The sequence below is a fragment of the Neolamprologus brichardi genome, chromosome 14 (assembly GCF_056152115.1).
Source record: "Neolamprologus brichardi isolate AB-2024 chromosome 14, ASM5615211v1, whole genome shotgun sequence".
Lineage (NCBI taxonomy): Eukaryota > Metazoa > Chordata > Actinopteri > Cichliformes > Cichlidae > Neolamprologus > Neolamprologus brichardi.
Genome location: NC_142117.1, coordinates 30417188 through 30434189, shown reverse-complemented (window position 1 = coordinate 30434189; position 17002 = coordinate 30417188). Strand labels below are relative to the sequence as shown.

Sequence of the window (17002 nt, the reverse complement as noted above, 5' to 3'; positions counted from 1 at the left end):
GCACAGGTAGCCACTGTAGTGAGCATAAAACAATAGTAATATGCTCCCTCCCTTCTACGTTTACCAGTTAAAAACCGTGCATCAGCATTTTGCACCAGTTGAAGACATGTCAAGGGTGCCTGGCTACTACCAAGGTACAACAAGTTACAGTAATGCAGCTGAGTTGTAATAAAATAATGGATTACTGTTCTAAAATCAGCTATCTTGGAAAACCAAGATAACATGACTCCCTAAAGTTGTAGCCAGGAGGGTGTCCTTAACAACTCTAAGCAACACACCGCATGGACAATGAAATGTCAAATAACACAAGCTTATGATCTGAAACACTGCATCTAAAATCATGAAGTTAGAAACAGGCCGACGATGGGATAAAACAACATACAATGTATGTCCACATACTTGTGTAGGTCCAGTCACTAGGACCAGGCATCATAGCGGTTAAGATGAACAGGGATATGACTCAAAACATGAGTGAGGCACAGTAAATAATTGGCAGGAATAACAGAGGGTGAAACACCAGCTCCTGGTAGACAGAACAGTCTCGAGATTGCAAGACTAGAGTGACCAAAGTTTGTACTGCCTGGATTGACTACAAGAAAGCCTATAACTCAGTGGCCCACACATGGATCCTGGAATGCCTAGAACAATAAAAGATCAACAGGACCCTAAGAGCCTTCATCGGGGACTCAATGGGGATATGGCGAACAACAGTAGAGGTCAATTTCAGACATCAAGGACAACTGCAATTACCAAAGACATGTCCTGAATAGTCAGCTGAATGGTAAGAACAAGATCCCTGCAATCAACACCTACGCCCTGCCAGTGATCAGGTATCCTGCCAGTGATTAGGTTCCATGCTGGGATAATAAACCGCCCAAAGAAGGAGATCAAAGCCACTGACATCAAGACAAGGAAGCTTGGATTTTAACCCAAATGCACCACCACGAGACTGTGGGGACTGTACGCTAAGCAGAAGGAAGGAGGCCAAGGACTGGTGGGTGTTAAAACCACTATCCATGATCACATGATGACAACAAACATCCATGAGTACATCAGGAAGATGGCCACAACTGACCATGTACGTACTAAATACCTCAGGCAGCAGAAACCTGAGAAAGAAGAGGCCCCTGTACCGTATGTGCCACGGGGAGGTATAAGACGTGGCTAACATCAAGAAATCCTACCAGTGGCTGAACAAATCTGGACTGAAAGACAGCACAGAGGCACTAATCATGGCAGCACAGGAACAGGCTCTTAGCACAAGACCGATAGAGGCAGGGGTTTAACACACCAGGCAAGACCTTAGGTGCAGGCTGTATAAAGATGCCCCTGAGACAATCCAGCAAAACAGCAGGGTACAAAATGATAGCAGTCAGAGCATACATGGAATACCATAAGCACGTGGCTGGCATAGTATAAAGCAGGGGTAGGCAATCTTTCTGATGGCGAGTGCCATTTAAAATTTCCTCAGAGGTCAGTGTGCCATATGATTGCATTAGCAATAAATTTAATAACGCTCTATATGAACAGTTACACACTATATAGAACCACTTTATAGAAATATATTTGTTCGCAGATGTTGGCAGCTATCAGCGAATAGTTATCAGCTATTTTGAAACAAAAAAAGACACTTTTTATCCATAACAGCAAATGGACTGTACAACAGAAAATACAAATGCTATTTATGATCTCCTCACAAGAATGATAAGAAAAATAAACTAAGCCAATATGGCATGTTTGTTAATCCAGAGACACACATGTTAATGTGTCTCTGGTCTCCTACTCAGAGACACAGAGACACTCATGTGAGAGACAATCTGCTCACACAGATATGTAGAGCCAAATACTGTCAATAAGGCCTCTGCAATGTTCTGAAGACAGTTAAAACATTAACTGACATTAACTCAGCCAGTTAATGCGTGACAAATCTAGCTGCTCATTAAAGATTTCTGGTTTGATCAGAAAATAAAACATTGGTCCATACACCTGAAAGTCCCAAAAATGCATTTTGTCTCGAGTCTACAGATGTATCCGTGTATTTACATGGTGCTGATGCTGTGCTGAGTGGAAAGCTCCTGAAGCTTTTGAAGTGTCGGAATGTGGAAAGCTAACAACGTCCCTCTTACCAGTAGGCTAAGTTATTTTTAGCCATTTACAAGTTGAATCTGGTACTTGGGGTTGTTAGTTAAGATACCGTCATTAAGAAGCAGCACAACTAATGCGTCTATGCGAGCTGATTTGCGATCTGCACCACTGGCGCGGCCATTTATTTTTTGATGCACCTTCTCAGATTAATTCACTGCGTGTCGTGCCCAGGGCTGGACTGGGACAGAAAAACAGCCCGGGCATTTTGACTAAAGACCGGCCCACCAGGTATTAAAGCCATAAAGCCTTTGAATGAAAACAAACGCTGTTGTGACAGTGATGTACAGTCTTGTTGGTATATGTATGATTTCTATACATTTTACATCAAATAAAAACTTTGGTTGTAAGCTTCAGATAATTATTTAATAACAGTCAGACATTTTAAATAAAAATAAGAAAGTATTTCTTTGTGCCCCCCCTGGGGGGCCCCTGCACAGTTACCAGCTGTCAGCTACTTAGAAAATGATATTGGTGTTTTTTTTGTCTCTCAGAAACAGTTCATAACTTCCCTTCAACTCATTCATGTCACCTAAAGGGTAAACCTGTTTCTCCATCACCTGTTCAGCTCTGATGATTCAGTAAGGACATCTCCTGGTTTCATCTTCATGTTTCCCTCTCACCACATATTCAAACTGATATCATGACCAGCAGGTTTTAAAGCTGTGGCTTCAGCAAACCTCAGCTGATACTTGAAATTAATATTAAATAAATTCTAACAACAGCTGATCAAGCTTGAACGTGCTGCTGTTGTTTAGTGCAACATCCAGCGGTTTCCTCTTTCTGGCTCAAAGTGGGCGATAAACAAACAAGAGAGCGGCCGCCTCGGGTCTCTCCTCGTCCTCGTGTTGGCCTCCACCAAACAACTGAGTTCTTTTTACACACCGGTCAGCATCTGGCCAATCCAACACCTTTCATTGTTTATACCGTTACAAATTTTTTTTTAAAAAAAATCATCAGGCCACGAGCAAATGCCCGGTATGCCCAATGGCCAGTCCAGCTATGGCCGTGCCATCAGTTAACGCGTGCCTAGGGTTGCCGACCCCTGGTATAAAGGAACATCTGTGCCGAGTATGGCCTGGAATTCCCAGATGCAGGCAGACAAACTGGTGGTGGCTAACCAACCTGACATAGCAGTGGTGGACAAGCAGAGGAAGACAGCAAAATTTAAAATGATTTTCTTTCTTTATTTATTTTTACACACAACACAATCAATTTATTCTATAGTTACACACCAAGTGATTTTCTCATTAAGAAAAACAAAGAATCCCCCCCCCCCCCCCCCCCCCCCTCCTGGGACAGTACAATTGTTGTGGTATGTTTTGACATTTACAAAAGAACATTCTGCCCTCAGGTCAAAAAAGAAATGTACATTATCTAAGTAACAATTTAATTAAATTTTATTTAGTGCCAAATCACAACTGGTGCCTAAAGGCTCTTTAACAAGTGGGTAAGATAAAATTTTAATCTATTCAGGCCACAAATACATGAAATGGAAAAGCTATGTGAGACACTGTGAGTGTGAAGCTCAGCCTGTTTTTTGAATATCAAACTGTTTGTGCTCCCTTAAAAACTGGACAGAACTCTGCATACATATCTGGGGTCAAGAGAACATATAAAGATATCGGTTACAAGTAAGGAAATGCTTGCTAATGGTTTTATTTCCTCTGTAACCTGCAACAAATAGCACTGGATCTCAAGTATATGTCATTTTTTATGTAATTTTTCAATACATACATACATACATACATAATGCAATACAAAAATCCCAATGACTTAAATTGTTTAAAAGATCTGTTATTTGTGATTTATGATATTAATAACTGCAACCTGTGCTTTTTGTGGAATGGTTCTTCTGCAAAATACCTTCAACAAGCTTTCTCTCATGTCTTTTGCTCTTAAGCAGTATATGAGTGGATTGATCATTGGTGGGGCAAGGCTGTACAGCATGATTATCACTATTCGCACATCAGCACTAAATTTAATGCCAACATTTTGGGCTAAATATACAAAACATCTGGGTAAAAAGTAGAGGGATATTATTATCAGCTGAGTACTACAAGTGGACAATGATTTCAGGCGACCTTGCACACTTGCTATTTTATGTACTGCTATAAGAATAGAGCAGTATGAGAAAATGATAAATGTCAGAGGACCCAGTAGCACAACCATTGCAAATACAAAAGCAGGAATGGCATAAGGGGTCCTGTCAGTGCACGCCAGGACTGTTATACCAATATGGTCACAGAAGCAGTGAGTGATTATGTTTGAGGCACAGTAAGGAAGAGGATATGCTCTAATAACCATCATTAAAGGGGATGCTTTGGCAGCAGTCCATCCAGTAATACTAAGAATTAAAATATTAGATTTTGTGAGAATACTTGAATATTTGAGAGGATGGCAGATAGCCAAGTACCTATCTAAAGCCATCTGAAAGAGAATGTATGCAACAGCTGTGCCAAAATAATGGACAAAGTACATTTGGATAAAACAGGCAGTAAATGAAATGCTTCCTGATCGAAACCAATATCTGCTTATGATCTTAGGTAAAGTGGTTGTGCTAAAGAGAATATCACATACACTCAGATTTAAAATGATATAATACATTGGCTTATGGAGGCTTTGATTTGTTGCAAATAAAAAAATAACTGTAGCATTTGCTATCATAGTTATCAAATATACAAAAAACAATACAGCTGAAACAAGACCATAGTACTCTTGATGAAGGCCAGGGAATCCAGTAAGGATGAACTCAGTCACACTGCTATGATTTCTCTCAGGCATGACAGAGCAGAAATTTCCTGAGAACACTGGAAAACCCACAATGCTAAGATAAATGAAAACATTTAAACTTATAATACCTGGAAGTCATTGTGCTTTAAACTATTTCATGGTACTTCGTGCATATTGTTAAGAATATTTTAGTAAGTTTTAGTTCTCATTTGTTTTTCCTTTCGGTCTGTGAATTTATGTTACAACTAAACATGTTCCTGACTGCATAACATACATGACATAATCTTTTTTATGGGATAAATAACACATAACATAACATAATAATGACTCAGACTTCCTTTCGCTCACTTTACACTTACCTTTCTCATACACCGTGGCAGCATAATCTGCTGAGTTGCCTGCTGGTTCTCTTTTTAAAAAACATCTCGCAGTATGTTTTTGTGAAGAAGGTGTGCTATAGGCCATTGTTATATTCTCTGTGGATCAGTCAGTGCTCAATATACAGTCAATCAGACCCAGATTAATGATTTTTTTTCTAGGAAACAAAAAAGATCTTCAACAATAACTCAGAAGATTAGGAAAAAGAACAGTCGTGTATTTGCTGAAGATTGTATGACTCGATCATATTATATAAAGTGCAGTTTTTGTTTGAGTTGGATTTAAGTTAAAGCACCTTCTTTGTTTTTTAAAGATTCTTGCTGAGGACCAGTGGGGCCCCAGTTTGTCAAACTAGAGATTCATGAACTTGTCCTGCATTTTGGAAAATTAAAAGTTAAAATCTTATTTTATGACATCTTAAAGTTTGTGGGTTTTTTATTGGTTCTTTTGCCCATGGAACAGTCTTTATTTTTCAGAAAGAGATGGGTTTTTTGACTATTATTGTAGGGTCTTTACCTTACAGTATAGGGTGCCGTGGGTGGGGGTGGGGGGGTGGGGGGGGGCGTCAGTTGTGATTTAGTATTATATAATTCAAATGGAATTGAATTGAACTTAAAATCAACTGTACAACAGCTGATTATGCTCAACTAGCTACTTGAGCAAAACATATAAGTAACAAAGTGCAATGGTCATATTACTTGTTGTGATTTATAATAGGGAAAAAAAAGACACAGACACTCTAAGGAGGAAAACCTTACCCTACCGCTTATTAGCTCTGAAGCTAATGGATTATAAATCCCACAGGAGTAAACAACTGCACCTTAACAAAACCCCAATGTGCACCTAAATTGATACTGTGGTAGAAGTGCTGAAACCCCTTTGTGTTTAATGATGGTCTCTAATCACACATCATAGATTGCTTCACAACATAAGGCCCAAGGTCATAAGCACATAACATGCACAAAATTGTAAGCCTGCGTAAGGGGCGCGAAACACACAATGTGTCTTCTTGTGTTCTTTCATTTAATAAGATTAAAATTTAATGTAATTGCTTAGAAGATGAGTAGGCCCCGCAACAAATGATGAGGTTTTTCGCCCTAACACTGTTTCAAATTTTTTAAACAAAGCTGAAAAACAGCAACACCTCTCAGTAAAAATGGTCTTTAAGAAACCTGCTGTTTAATATTTTGTGCTTTAATATTTTTTTTTGACTTGAAAAAGGGTAAGAAAGCCAATTTTTTCTTTTTTAAGTTTTTTGTGTGTGTGTGTGTGTGTGTGTTTGTAGTTCATTTGTTTCATTTTTGTTTTTGGCACTTTACATTATTCACATTTCAACTTTTCTGTTTATTTTGTTGTTTCAGCAACATTAAATTTAAAAACTGTACTTTTGAGTTAAATATATATTTATAATTTTAATAAATGACAAATTAAAAAGGCATGAACATTTTTTTTGTATTGAAAAAAATATCGAACCGTGACACTAAAGTATCGAACCAAACCGAACCCTGAATTTTGTGTATCGTTGCACCCCTATTAACCATGGATCGTTTTCATCTGATCGTTTTCATTTCATCTCTCCTCGTCCTCGTGCTGGCCTCCACCACTTGTTAATTTTACTGAATCTGTGGAAGCTCCGCGATGCCACCACCAAACAACTGAGTTCTTTTTACACACCGGTCAGCATCTGGCCAATCCAACACCTTTCATTGTTTATACCGTTACAAAAATAATAATAGTAATAATAATAATAATAATCGGGCCACCGAGCAAATGCCCGGCATGCCCAATGGCCAGTCCAGCTATGGCCGTGCCATCAGTTAACCCTTCGCACCACATAGCAGTGGTGGACAAGCAGAGGAAGACAGCAAAATTTAAAATGATTTTTTTTATTTATTTATTTTTACACACAACACAATCAATTTATTCTATAGTTACACACCAAGTGATTGTCTCATTAAGAAAAACAAAGAATCCCCCCCCTCCTGGGACAGTACAAATGTTGTGGTATGTTTTGACATTTACAAAAGAAAATTCTGCCCTCAGGTCAAAAAAGAAATGTACATTATCTAAGTAACAATTTAATTAAATTTTATTTATATAGTGCCAAATCACAACTGGTGCCTAAAGGCTCTTTAACAAGTGGGTAAGACAAAATTTTAATCTATTCAGGCCACAAATACATGAAATGGAAAAGCTGTGTGAGACACTGTGAGTGTGAAGCTCAGCCTGTTTTTTGAATATCAAACTCTGTTTGTGCTCCCTTAAAAACTGGACAGAACTCTGCATACATATCTGGGGTCAAGAGAACATATAAAGATATCCGGTTACAAGTAAGGAAATGCTTGCTAATGGTTTTATTTCCTCTGTAACCTGCAACAAATAGCACTGGATCTCAAGTATATGTAATTTTTATATGTAATTTTTCAATACATACATACATACATACATACATACATACATAATGCAATACAAGAATCCCAATGACTTAAACTGTTTAAAAGATCTGTTATTTGTGATTTATGATATTAATAACTGCAACCTGTGCTTTTTGTGGAATGGTTCTTCTGCAAAATACCTTCAACAAGCTTTCTCTCATGTCTTTTGCTCTTAAGCAGTATATGAGTGGATTGATCATTGGTGGGGCAAGGCTGTACAGCATGATGATCACTATTCGCACATCAGCACTAAATTTAATGCCAACATTTTGGGCTAAATATACAAAACATCTGGGTAAAAAGTAGAGGGATATTATTATCAGCTGAGTACTACAAGTGGACAATGATTTCAGGCGACCTTGCACACTTGCTATTTTATGTACTGCTATAAGAATAGAGCAGTATGAGAAAATGATAAATGCCAGAGGCCCCAGTAGTGTAAACATTGCAAATACTAAAGCAGGGATGGCATAAGGGGTCCTGTCAGTGCACGCCAGGACTGTTATACCAATATGGTCACAGAAGCAGTGAGTGATTATGTTTGAGGCACAGTAAGGAAGAGGATATGCTCTAATAACCATCATTAAAGGTAATGCCTTGGCAGCAGTCCATCCAGTAATACTAAGAATTAAAATATTAGATTTTGTGAGAATACGTGAATATTTGAGAGGATGGCAGATAGCCAAGTACCTATCTAAAGCCATCTGAAAGAGAATGTATGCAACAGCTGTGCCAAAATAATGGACAAAGTACATTTGGATAAAACAGGCAGTAAATGAAATGCTTCCTGATCGAAACCAATATCTGCTTATGATCTTAGGTAAAGTGGTTGTGCTAAAGAGAATATCACATACACTCAGATTTAAAATGATATAATACATTGGCTTATCGAGGCTTTGATTTGTTGCAAATAAAAAAATAACTGTAGCATTTGCTATCATAGTTATCAAATATACAAAAAACAATACAGCTGAAACAAGACCATAGTACTCTTGATGAAGGCCAGGGAATCCAGTAAGGATGAACTCAGTCACACTGCTATGATTTCTCTCAGGCATGACAGAGCAGAAATTTCCTGAGAACACTGGAAAACCCACAATGCTAAGATAAATGAAAACATTTAAACTTATAATACCTGGAAGTCATTGTGCTTTAAACTATTTTATGGTACTTCGTGCATATTGTTAAGAATATTTTAGTAAGTTTTAGTTCTCATTTGTTTTTCCTTTCGATCTGTGAATTTATGTTACAACTAAACATGTTCCTGACTGCATAACATACATGACATAATCTTTTTTATGGGATAAATAACACATAACATAACATAATAATGACTCAGACTTCCTTTCGCTCACTTTACACTTACCTTTCTCATACACCGTGGCAGCATAATCTGCTGAGTTGTCCGCTGGTTCTCTTTTTAAAAAACATCTCGCAGTATGTTTTTGTGAAGAAGGTGTGCTATAGGCCATTGTTATATTCTCTGTGGATCAGTCAGTGCTCAATATACAGTCAATCAGACCCAGATTAATGATTTTTTTTCTAGGAAACAAAAAAGATCTTCAACAATAACTCAGAAGATTAGGAAAAAGAACAGTCGTGTATTTGCTGAAGATTGTATGACTCGATCATATTATATAAAGTGCAGTTTTTGTTTGAGTTGGATTTAAGTTAAAGCACCTTCTTTGTTTTTTAAAGATTCTTGCTGAGGACCAGTGGGGCCCCAGTTTGTCAAACTAGAGATTCATGAACTTGTCCTGCATTTTGGAAAATTAAAAGTTAAAATCTTATTTTATGACATCTTAAAGTTTGTGGGTTTTTTATTGGTTCTTTTGCCAATGGAACAGTCTTTATTTTTCAGAAAGAGCTGATTATGCTCAACTAGCTACTTGAGCAAAACATATAAGTAACAAAGTGCAATGGTCATATTACTTGTTGTGATTTATAATAGGGAAAAAAAAGACACAGACACTCTAAGGAGGAAAACCTTACCCTACCGCTTATTAGCTCTGAAGCTAATGGATTATAAATCCCACAGGAGTAAACAACTGCACCTTAACAAAACCCCAATGTGCACCTAAATTGATACTGTGGTAGAAGTGCTGAAACCCCTTTGTGTTTAATGATGGTCTCTAATCACACATCATAGATTGCTTCACAACATAAGGCCCAAGGTCATAAGCACATAACATGCACAAAATTGTAAGCCTGCGTAAGGGGCGCGAAACACACAATGTGTCTTCTTGTGTTCTTTCATTTAATAAGATTAAAATTTAATGTAATTGCTTAGAAGATGAGTAGGCCCCGCAACAAATGATGAGGTTTTTCACCCTAACACTGTTTCAAATTTTTTAAACAAAGCAGCAACACCTCTCAGTAAGAATGGTCTTTAAGAAACCTGCTGTTTAATATTTTGTGCTTTAATATTTTTTTTTTGACTTGAAAAAGGGTAAGAAAGCCAATTTTTTATTTTTTATGCTTTTGTGTGTGTGTGTGTGTGTGTGTGTGTGTGTGTGTGTGTGTTTGTAGTTCATTTGTTTCATTTTTGTTTTTGGCACTTTACAGCATTCATATTTCAACCTTTCTGTTGAACTTAACTAAAAGGTGAGCTAATGTTTATAGTTCTTAGATACTTTCAAATGCTAAACCTAAAAATAACCACGGCTGTTCAGGTGAAAACAACATTGCATAAGAGTGTTTTGAGAATAGAATACGGTGAGGAGCAAAGACAAACATAGAAGACACACACTTTAATTACACACATGAGACCACTGTTGCCATAAGATGGTAATTAGCTCCCTTGGGTAGCTCATTTGTGTTGTTGCTTCTGAGCATCTGTAGACTGAGGCAACATGTTTCTTTGCCCCAAAGACAAAACTTTTTTTGATTGTTAACCAGCAGCTGAACACAACAACAGTTAACTGTATATTACACCTATAGCCTTCACATGACCTAAAAAATGAGAAACCTAAAGAAAGTTTTCTTACTAAAAGTATCATATCAGTGATATATAATATCATTAGAGTGGACCAGATAACAGTGATCGACTTTTGAAAGTGATGTGCTGTTGTAATTTGCTGCTATATAAATAAAATGTGCCATTTATGACGGCAAGGTATTACATGTTACTGTAATCACATTATATTTATCAGTAATGCAGTAATTTTAGATGTTACTGTACTACATTAAACAAATACATTAGAGTTACAATCATGTCATTATGTATTGCTGCAAAGGTTCTTTGGTTCTTTGGCTGCTAACATAACCTTGGCCCTTTAGAAACATCTGCACAGACGGCATGCTAACATGAAGCTAGCCAAAAACCAACAGTGAAGCTAAAGTTGAGTGCATGCTGACCACAGCCCAGCAGTCAGATTCTGAACTTCAACAGGTAGCACCGGTAATGATAAGTAGTCAGGCCTGCAAAATTGTAGCCTCAATTTGTACCTGTTTTTGTTTCTACAGTCTGTCCCTTTAAGGTCTCTTTGGGATAGTTTTCAGCTTTGTTTTGCCTTGTATTGCCTTTTATGCTCATGTATAAAAAAGAAAGAGCCAGTGTGTTTTTGGCTGACCACTGGAGAAGCTCAAAGAAAAGTGACCATTGCTTTGAGCACATGAAAAACCTGCTGCTGTTTATAAGTGGATATGATATTTAATTCTCAAATTCTTTTACTTTGTCTGATAAGCCAAAGGTCGTTTGGCAAAGCTCAATACTGATTTGTGAAATTTGTTAATGCTGTTTGAAACAGAAGAGGTTACCATTGATGAAGAATGGACCCACTATCGTTGTACCCCATATACCACACCAAACCATCACTTTTGTTGTTCCAACAGTCTTGGAGGGCTCCATCCAATGTGGGTTAGTGTCAGACCAATAGCGGTGGTTTTGATTGTTAACTTCACCATTCACATAAAAGTTTGCCTCATCACTGAACAAAATCTTCTGCATGAACTGAGGGTCCTGTTCCAATTTTTGTTTTGCCCATTCTGCAAATTCTGTACGCCGATCTGGTTCATCCTCGTTGAGATTCTGAAGTAGCTGGAGATGTAAGGGTGCAATTTGTGAGTAGCTAATATCTGCCGAAGGGATGTTCGACTAATTCCACTCTCCAGTGACATGCGGCGAGTGCTACGCTGTGGGCTCTTGCTGAATGAAGCTAGGACAGCCACTGATGTTTCTTCTTTAGTGACAGTTTTCTTGCGTCCACATTTTGGCAAATCCAACACTGAACCAGTTTCACGAAACTTAGCAAGCAGTTTGCTAACTGTAGCATGGGAGATGGGTGGTCTCGTAGGGTTTCTTGCATTGAAATCTGCTGCAATAATCCAGTTACTGCGTTCACCAGATATCAACACAATTTCGATCCACTCCTCACATGTTAACCTCTTCGACATGTCAATGGCTGTGAACAAAGAGAAACTTGTAAATAACTCATGAAAGAATAAAGTTATGTTGAAACCAAGCACACCATTGTTTTTCTTGTGACATTACCAATAAGTTTGATGTGTCACATGACCCTCTTCCTATTGAAAAAAACCAAAGTTGTATCCAAGATGGCCGACTTCTAAATGGCCACCATGGTCACCACCCATCTTGAGGAGTTTTCCCCCTCACATATACTAATGTGCCACAAACAGGACTTTAATATTACCAACCATTCCCATGTTATTACGGTGTATCCATATAAATGGCCCACCCTGTATTCTATATCATCTTTTTGCAATATCTGATGCAATATAGACTAATTTGACTGGAAGAGGGAGCTCTCCAATCAAAACTTACTGTTCTTCCAAAGCCTTAAAATGAGAAGTTTAAATGTTGCCCAGTAAAAGCAAAGGTATTTGACTGAGCTCAGAGGTGTCTGTGAAGTCTGATAAAGAAGATTTACCACGTATTTTATCCAGATTTGCTTTGCTTTTTCTCTTCTTCTTCTTCTGCAACTTCCAAACGGAATATGTCTTTACAGAATGCTTCAATCAATGTAACACACTTTATTATAGGTGGTTTTGACACACTCAGTAGACCTATTGCTGTTGGTGTGGTTATACTAATAATCTATCTTCTTGCTGTTGTTGCCAATATGATAAATATCATGTTTATTATTTCTGACAAGAGATTACATAAACCAATGTATCTTCTGATTTGCAACCTTGCTGTTGTTGATATAATGTACACCTCCAGTTGTAGTCCAACAATGATTGGGGTTCTACTCGCAGGTGTTAAGACTATATCCTATGTGGAGTGTTTAATTCAAATGTGTGTTGGCGCTTTGGGAACAACAATGGAGTCATTTGTTTTAGCAGTCATGGCATTGGATAGATTCATTGCAATAATTTATCCTTTCCAGTATCAAAGTTATTTAACAAACACACGTGTTCTTGTTCTTACATTTATCGTGTGGTTCGTTGCCTGGTGTTTTGTGTTTTATATGCCTGCAACAGTTGTCCCCCTCCCACACTGCAGCTCCAGGCTCAGGTACACTTTCTGTGACTTTGCTGCTGTTTTAAGAACAACCTGTGTTAACCCAGAAAAATATTTCAATGAAGTTGCCATTGTAACATTTTTTATTTTCTTTTTCACTTTCATTTTTATTTGTCTTTCATATTGTGGAATCTTACTTTTTGTAAAATTATCTTCAAATAATGAAAAAAAGAAAATGGGGAGCACTCTTGTGAGTCACTTAATTTGTGTAATTGTTCATTACTGTCCTGCATTTGTTCGCAATATCTTCACCAGGTTCGGTGTGGTACTAACTCTTGAGGAACGCCAAGGTTTATTAATTGGTGCAGTCCTCGGTCCATGTCTTGTAAATCCTTTTGTGTATTGTCTTAGAACAAAAGAAATTAAACAAAAGTTCTATAAGATTTTCAAAAAGTTTCACACATCTGACTAAAGTCTTGTGAAGAGTGTGACTTTTTTTTTCTCTTTTTTTTTTTGTTAAGATGAATACAGTAATAGCCTTAACAGAAGCTGGTGTAAATTTTCTGAACATTTTATCACAAAATGTTTGAAACACCAACCATTTACTTTGATTCTGGCACAGAAGTGAGAATTATTCTACTTTGTGGGTTTTACACAAGATATTTGCACCTTAACTATTCAATAAAAAAATACAAAATTTAGAAAAAAAGGTTTTGATTTTTTTTTAAATTTACTGAAACTGTTTTTGTGTTTGTGAGCAACAGTATGTTTTTTCCTGCTACGCTGTAAATAATCATATTTTATTCAACAAAAATTAATCAGCTTTAGCAATTATTTATTTGAACTGCCTCAATAATTCTTTTGCTTGTTTCCAGACCTTCAGTTGTGTCTGATCATGTGTTTTTGGAAACCAGCAATGAGTTTTTATTACATTTCAAAAATGATCAAAATGAATGAATGTCTCCAAAAACAGCCTAACATAGTTGACATGGCTGCTACATTTTGACAGACATTTCAGTTTGGTCTGTTAAATGATTATACATCAGAGAGACGTAAAATAAACAACAAATAAAGCTACATTGTGTGGGCACATCTTGAAAAAGTGACTCGAGTAACTTGGCAAGATCCTTGCTCGTACTGATAACATCACCCTCTCTGCCAAATAGCTTAGCACTGCTAGCAGCAACTCTTACATCTGCATTGACAAAATAAGAGACACGTTTTTGGTGATATATTCAGCTTAATATGCATTAAATTGCTTCTTCAAAAAAAAAATCATTCCTCTAACAAATGGTCATTTGGCTCTTTTAAAACTACTCTTTGAAGAATTGTTTACATAAAATAAAGTTGTAAATTGAAATATAATTAGCTAAGGTAGCTGGGTCAGGTGATGGCTTTGTGATTAATGTTTTAATTACCGCTACCTTGAAGCCTGTGGCACATAGACCATTAATAGAGATGGCCCTATTATTTGGAATGGAACAATATTTAATGGTAGGTCTTTGAATCTAATGGAATCTTATAGATACATTGATGGTTTAAGGAAGTGTTTACTGAACAAGCATCAATCACAGATTAAGACTATATAAATATCAATAGTAATGGAAGTTGCTGGACGTAATGATACATCTGTGAGACAGTTATTATAATTTTTGTAAAATTTAGTGAAGAAACTAATAAAATCATTACTAGCTACGGTTAAAAGAATACTTGGTTAACACAGCTTACTCTTTTCAGTTTGGGTGCAGTGCTGAAGAGAAACCAAGTGCAGTTCTTATTTTCTTTAATATGATGAATAATAAGCATGCCTTAGCTTTACAAATGGCTTTGTTATATATCTGCTATCTGCTACAGCTATGCATTTCATAGTTATACGAGGGAGTCAAGTACTTCTGATTTAAGACTTTGTTTTTCACAGTATCCAGAGCAGGGGTCTCAAACTCACGGCCCGCGGGCCATTTGTGGCCCACGTCATCTCTACTTGCAGCCTGCATATTGATGTGAAGAAATATTTTTTAAAAATTATTATAAGAAAAATGATTTAATATGACGGTAGTGTTACAGGCATGGCCCTTTAAGACTGTAGCCTCATGGGCGGTGTAGTCCGTGCTGAAAGGAGAACATATGGGACCACCCCTCCCGCTGTGTGTGAGCGTGAGGGAGGGAGAAAAAGGAGAAAAGTACGAGGTGCTACTGACCAGAAACAGGAGATGGAAACGTAAATATAAAAATAACCACTGCAGCCAAAAAGAGTGCCTGATGAGCCCAGTTGTAAGTAAGGCATTAAGACTCGACTGTACACTGTGTTCGTGTTTTCCTCCGAAACAATAAAGTTCTGCTGGAGCAGCCTTTCAAAGCCTCTCTCTGTCTCTCGCTAGCAAAGTTGACCCAGACAGTAATGCTAGTTCCCAGCTACGAGCACGACACGGAACCCAAAGTATTAGCCAAAGGTCTCCTTACCACGGTTTGGAGCCGCGGACCTGGCCGAGGTAACAAGAGTGCAAACATGTTGAGGGATTGGCTGTGTTAGTTCAGTGACAGATTTATTTGGAAAGAAAACAATTTTCACTTGCAGTCGAAAACTAATGTGTACGCTTATGCCTGCATTTTTATTTTGTTAAATACAAACAGAATTGTAGCAAAAGTGCTGCCACGTGTCTGGCCAGACAGAGCTGTTTATTTTGGTAGTTCAGTGGAAACCCAAACAAAACACGCATTAAGAGGCTCTCATGTCTGTCTCTATGTCGCGGCCCATGTCACCTCTACTTGCGGCCCGCATAATGACGTGAAGAAATATTTTTAAAAATTATTCACAAAAATGATTTAATATAAAGGCAATAGGCAGAGTGTTACAGGCATAGCCCTAAAAAATGTAGCCTCGGGCAGTGTAGTCCGTGCTGCATGGAGACTGGACTGCCATATCCGTTATGTGTCTGTGAGCGAGAGAGGGAGAAAATGAGTCAAAAAGTAAGAGATGTCACCAACCAGAAACGGGAGATGGAAGCATGTAAATATATATATATATATATATATATATATATATATATATATGTATTCGTATATATATACACATACAAAGCTGACCCAGACAACAAGGTAAAGCCAGTTTTCGGCTATGAGCCCGACACGGTACCCAACATATTAGCCAGAGATCTCTTTACGGTTTTATGCCTTTACAGTTCGGAGCCGTGGACCTGTTTTATACTCGCGTGGAATAGTTTTCTATATGAGATCGCTGCAAAAAGTGCAGCCTTACCTATTGTCCACCCTACTGTTACTCATTTTATATTAAGATTTAAAAATCTAGTTGGTATTGGTATGGCAAGTAACCTTCAGTAATAACAGTAAATCACACAGCAATAGTACATTCATGTAGTTGTAAAAAGCATTATAATATATTAAGTAATCCAAAGTATTCAGAATACGTTGCTCTGATTGAGTATCGTAACGGAATACGTTACAAAATACATTTTGGGTAATGTATTTTGTAATCTATAGTGGAATACATTTTAAAAGTAAACTTCCCAACACTGGCTAACTTGCATATGACAAATGAAACTGAAAGGCTTCAGATAGTTAAGAGTGAGAAAAAAAAATGCGTTCAAGTGTGCAATTTGGTCTTGGTACACAATATTTGGAATTAAAGAAAACAAACAAAACACTACAATTTAGGAAATATTAGTGGGTGTTTTTGTGTTTGTTTTTTTGTACTACTTGGACACAAAAGTGGCCCTCCAATGAGATGATGGTGCCAGAAGTGGCCCGCGGCTCATTTGAGTTTGAGACCCTGATCCAGAGCCATACAAAGTGAGGATGCAACACTATTAAAGAGGTTATCGACTTATTTGCGGGCTTAGGTAGCTGCTCTTTAAAAAATTGTGCAATCTAAGAT

The 17002-nt window shown here is 37.5% G+C and overlaps 3 protein-coding genes across 3 annotated transcripts; 1 reads left to right on the top strand and 2 right to left on the bottom strand.

Moving 5' to 3' along the window:
* Positions 1-3939: 3939 nt before the first annotated feature.
* Positions 3940-4926, bottom strand: LOC148098974 (olfactory receptor 2AT4-like). Its single transcript, XM_087851676.1, has one exon. It carries the CDS (start codon positions 4924-4926, stop codon positions 3940-3942), a length of 987 nt encoding a protein of 328 aa, XP_087707802.1.
* A 2833-nt stretch (positions 4927-7759) lies between these two features.
* LOC102800062 (olfactory receptor 2AT4-like) lies at positions 7760-8746 on the bottom strand. Its single transcript, XM_006810576.3, has one exon. The coding sequence runs from the start codon at positions 8744-8746 to the stop codon at positions 7760-7762; it is 987 nt and encodes a 328-aa protein (XP_006810639.3).
* A 3897-nt stretch (positions 8747-12643) lies between these two features.
* On the top strand, positions 12644-13582 carry LOC118454631 (olfactory receptor 4C12-like). The gene has a single exon (XM_035910213.2). The coding sequence runs from the start codon at positions 12644-12646 to the stop codon at positions 13580-13582; it is 939 nt and encodes a 312-aa protein (XP_035766106.2).
* The last annotated feature ends 3420 nt before the right edge of the window (positions 13583-17002 follow it).

What these genes read in the sequence shown, in the direction of transcription:
- LOC102800062 (XM_006810576.3), bottom strand. Translation starts at nt 8,746, where the DNA reads ATGCCTGAGAGAAATCATAGCAGTGTGACTGAGTTCATCCTTACTGGA.
- LOC148098974 (XM_087851676.1), bottom strand. Translation starts at nt 4,926, where the DNA reads ATGCCTGAGAGAAATCATAGCAGTGTGACTGAGTTCATCCTTACTGGA.
- LOC118454631 (XM_035910213.2), top strand. Translation starts at nt 12,644, where the DNA reads ATGTCTTTACAGAATGCTTCAATCAATGTAACACACTTTATTATAGGT.